General features: G+C 40.4%; 1 protein-coding gene across 1 annotated transcript; it reads right to left on the bottom strand.

Annotated features, from left to right (window-relative positions):
• Positions 1 to 286: 286 nt before the first annotated feature.
• Positions 287 to 1222, bottom strand: LOC138384544 (olfactory receptor 4D11). The gene has a single exon (XM_069470061.1). It carries the CDS (start codon positions 1220 to 1222, stop codon positions 287 to 289), a length of 936 nt encoding a protein of 311 aa, XP_069326162.1.
• Positions 1223 to 2313: the final 1091 nt, after the last annotated feature.

Genomic DNA, 2313 nt, shown 5'->3' with positions numbered 1-2313 from the left:
AGTTGGACTTCATCGGCCTATCTGCCTGCCTTATAGTTATCTTGATGGACATATTGTGACCTAGGTCTTTGAGTGGAAAAATACTGGTCAGCTCAATCCTGTAACATGAGTTACTTCAGGCTGAACAGAAGCTTGGGTTATCAGTTGCTATTAACTAAACAGGAAAATAAATTGTTACATAGTAAGTGTAGTTGGTTTACTGACAATGTATTTGAGTATATAAATATCATTCTATGGAAAAATAATAAAAGATGTCCTTGGTGATGAAGAGTTGGGGATTCTTTTTCTATTTCCTGTCAGAAGGCACGAGTCTTCTCTTCAGTCTCCGCATGGCTGACTTCATCTCCTGGTTCCTCAGAGTGTAGATCAAAGGGTTCAGCAGAGGGGAGATGACAGTGAAGGTGACAGAGATGCTCTTATCCATGGGAAGGGCAGTGAAGGGCCGGGCATAGACATAGATGCAGGGCACGAAATGCAGGGTCACCACAGTGATGTGGGAGGTGCAGGTGGAGATGGCTTTCCTCCTGCCCTCCCCACTGTGAGACCTCAGCATCATCAAGATGACTATGTAGGACACAAGCAGGAAGATAAACCACAGTGTGGTGACCAGCCCATTGTTGGAAATCATCAGGAGCTCAAGAGTAAAAGTGTCTGTGCAGGCGAGTTTGAGGACCTGGGGGACATCACAGTAGAAAGTGTCAAGAACATTGGGTCCACAGAAAGGGAGTGGGAGCAACAGGGAAATCTGCACGATGGAGTGGACAAAGCCCCCGGCCCAGGAGGCCACGATGAGGGCTGTGCATCTCCCCCTACTCATGATGGTCACATAGCACAGGGGCTTGGAGATGGCCACGTAGCGGTCAAATGCCATGATGGAGAGAGAAAAAATGTCTGCCCCACCGAGGAGGTGGAAGAAGAATATCTGTGTCATGCAGCTTGTATAAGATATGGTCTTTTTCTGTGACAGAAGGTCCACCAAGACCTTCGGAGCAGTGATAGAGGAGAAGCAGATGTCAAGGATGGCTAGATTGCGGAGCAGGAAGTACATGGGGGTGTGAAGGCGAGATTCACAGGTCACAGTGACCATGATGAGGAGGTTTCCCAGCAGAGTTGTCATGTACACAAAACATAAAAAAAGAAATAGGACCAAATTCAGGTCTTGTGACTGAGTAAGTCCCAGAAATATAAATTCTTTTACTCTGGTGCCATTTCCTAACTCCATTGAATCATGTTTCTCCTTTCTTGTGTATCATGGAAAAAAAAATAATGTTATTTCAGAAAGTGTTTACTCTCCCATAATGGATTCAGGTTTATAGATTCAGGTATTAGGTCTGAAAATTTGTGAGGTATTACCGTCACATGAGGTTATTGCTAATGCATCCAAAATGACATCTTATTACACAAGCATGCATTTATTCTTTTCTGTAAATTATAAATATTTTAGAAGATGTATAACAATAATGTTCTAAGTATATAAGTTCTAAGTGTGCAAGATAAACAGAGGTGGCTGCTAAATATTCAGAAAGGGACTTTTGTGGCATAAGAAATATAAAAGTGGAGTTAGTTTCATGTGTGAATAAGCCCATTCTTATTTTGTGTGACCAGAACACTTTGACTTCCACAGGGTTGCAGGGTTTCCCCCCTGAAGACTGAATGCTCCGTTTAAGTTGTTCTAAGAACACCTATCTGCAAAATGGTCCCCTCTGGATTGAACTCTACAGAAGCTCCCACCCCCCTTTTAAAATCACAAATTTAGTTCCATGAAAAATTAGAAAACTTTAAAGCCATAAAATTCTTCTCTGTTGCTTTATTCTTCTGTAAGGGAACCTCTTTGTTTCTACCTTCACTTTAATCTACTTTAGGTACCAAAATCCCTGGCCAGTGAACAGCTCCTCAGCTATGGAAATAAAAGTATTACTCAGAGCTTCTCTTCTGTTCATTGTTTAAATCTCTTTCTTAAAAATTAATTTTTACCGAGCTATCATTGACATACATTAGACTGCATATATTTAATGTGTGTAATTTGATAAGCTTTAACATAAATATATACCTATAACACCATCACTACAGTTAAGACAGTGAATACATTTATCACCCAAAAAGTGTCCTTGTGACCCTCTGTAATCCATCCCCTCTACTCTTCTCTCTTTGACAACCACTGATCTGTTTTCTGTCATTATACAGTAGTTTGTGTTTTCTAGAATTTTCTATCAATGAAATCCTACTATATGTATTTTTTTTGCTCTGACTTCTTTTAGTCATAAAATTCATCCATGGTTTTGTGTGTACTGCTATTTTGTTCCTTTTTATTGT

This window comes from Eulemur rufifrons, chromosome 6 (assembly GCF_041146395.1).
Source record: "Eulemur rufifrons isolate Redbay chromosome 6, OSU_ERuf_1, whole genome shotgun sequence".
NCBI classification, from domain to species: domain Eukaryota; kingdom Metazoa; phylum Chordata; class Mammalia; order Primates; family Lemuridae; genus Eulemur; species Eulemur rufifrons.
This window is presented reverse-complemented; position numbering and strand designations above follow the sequence as displayed.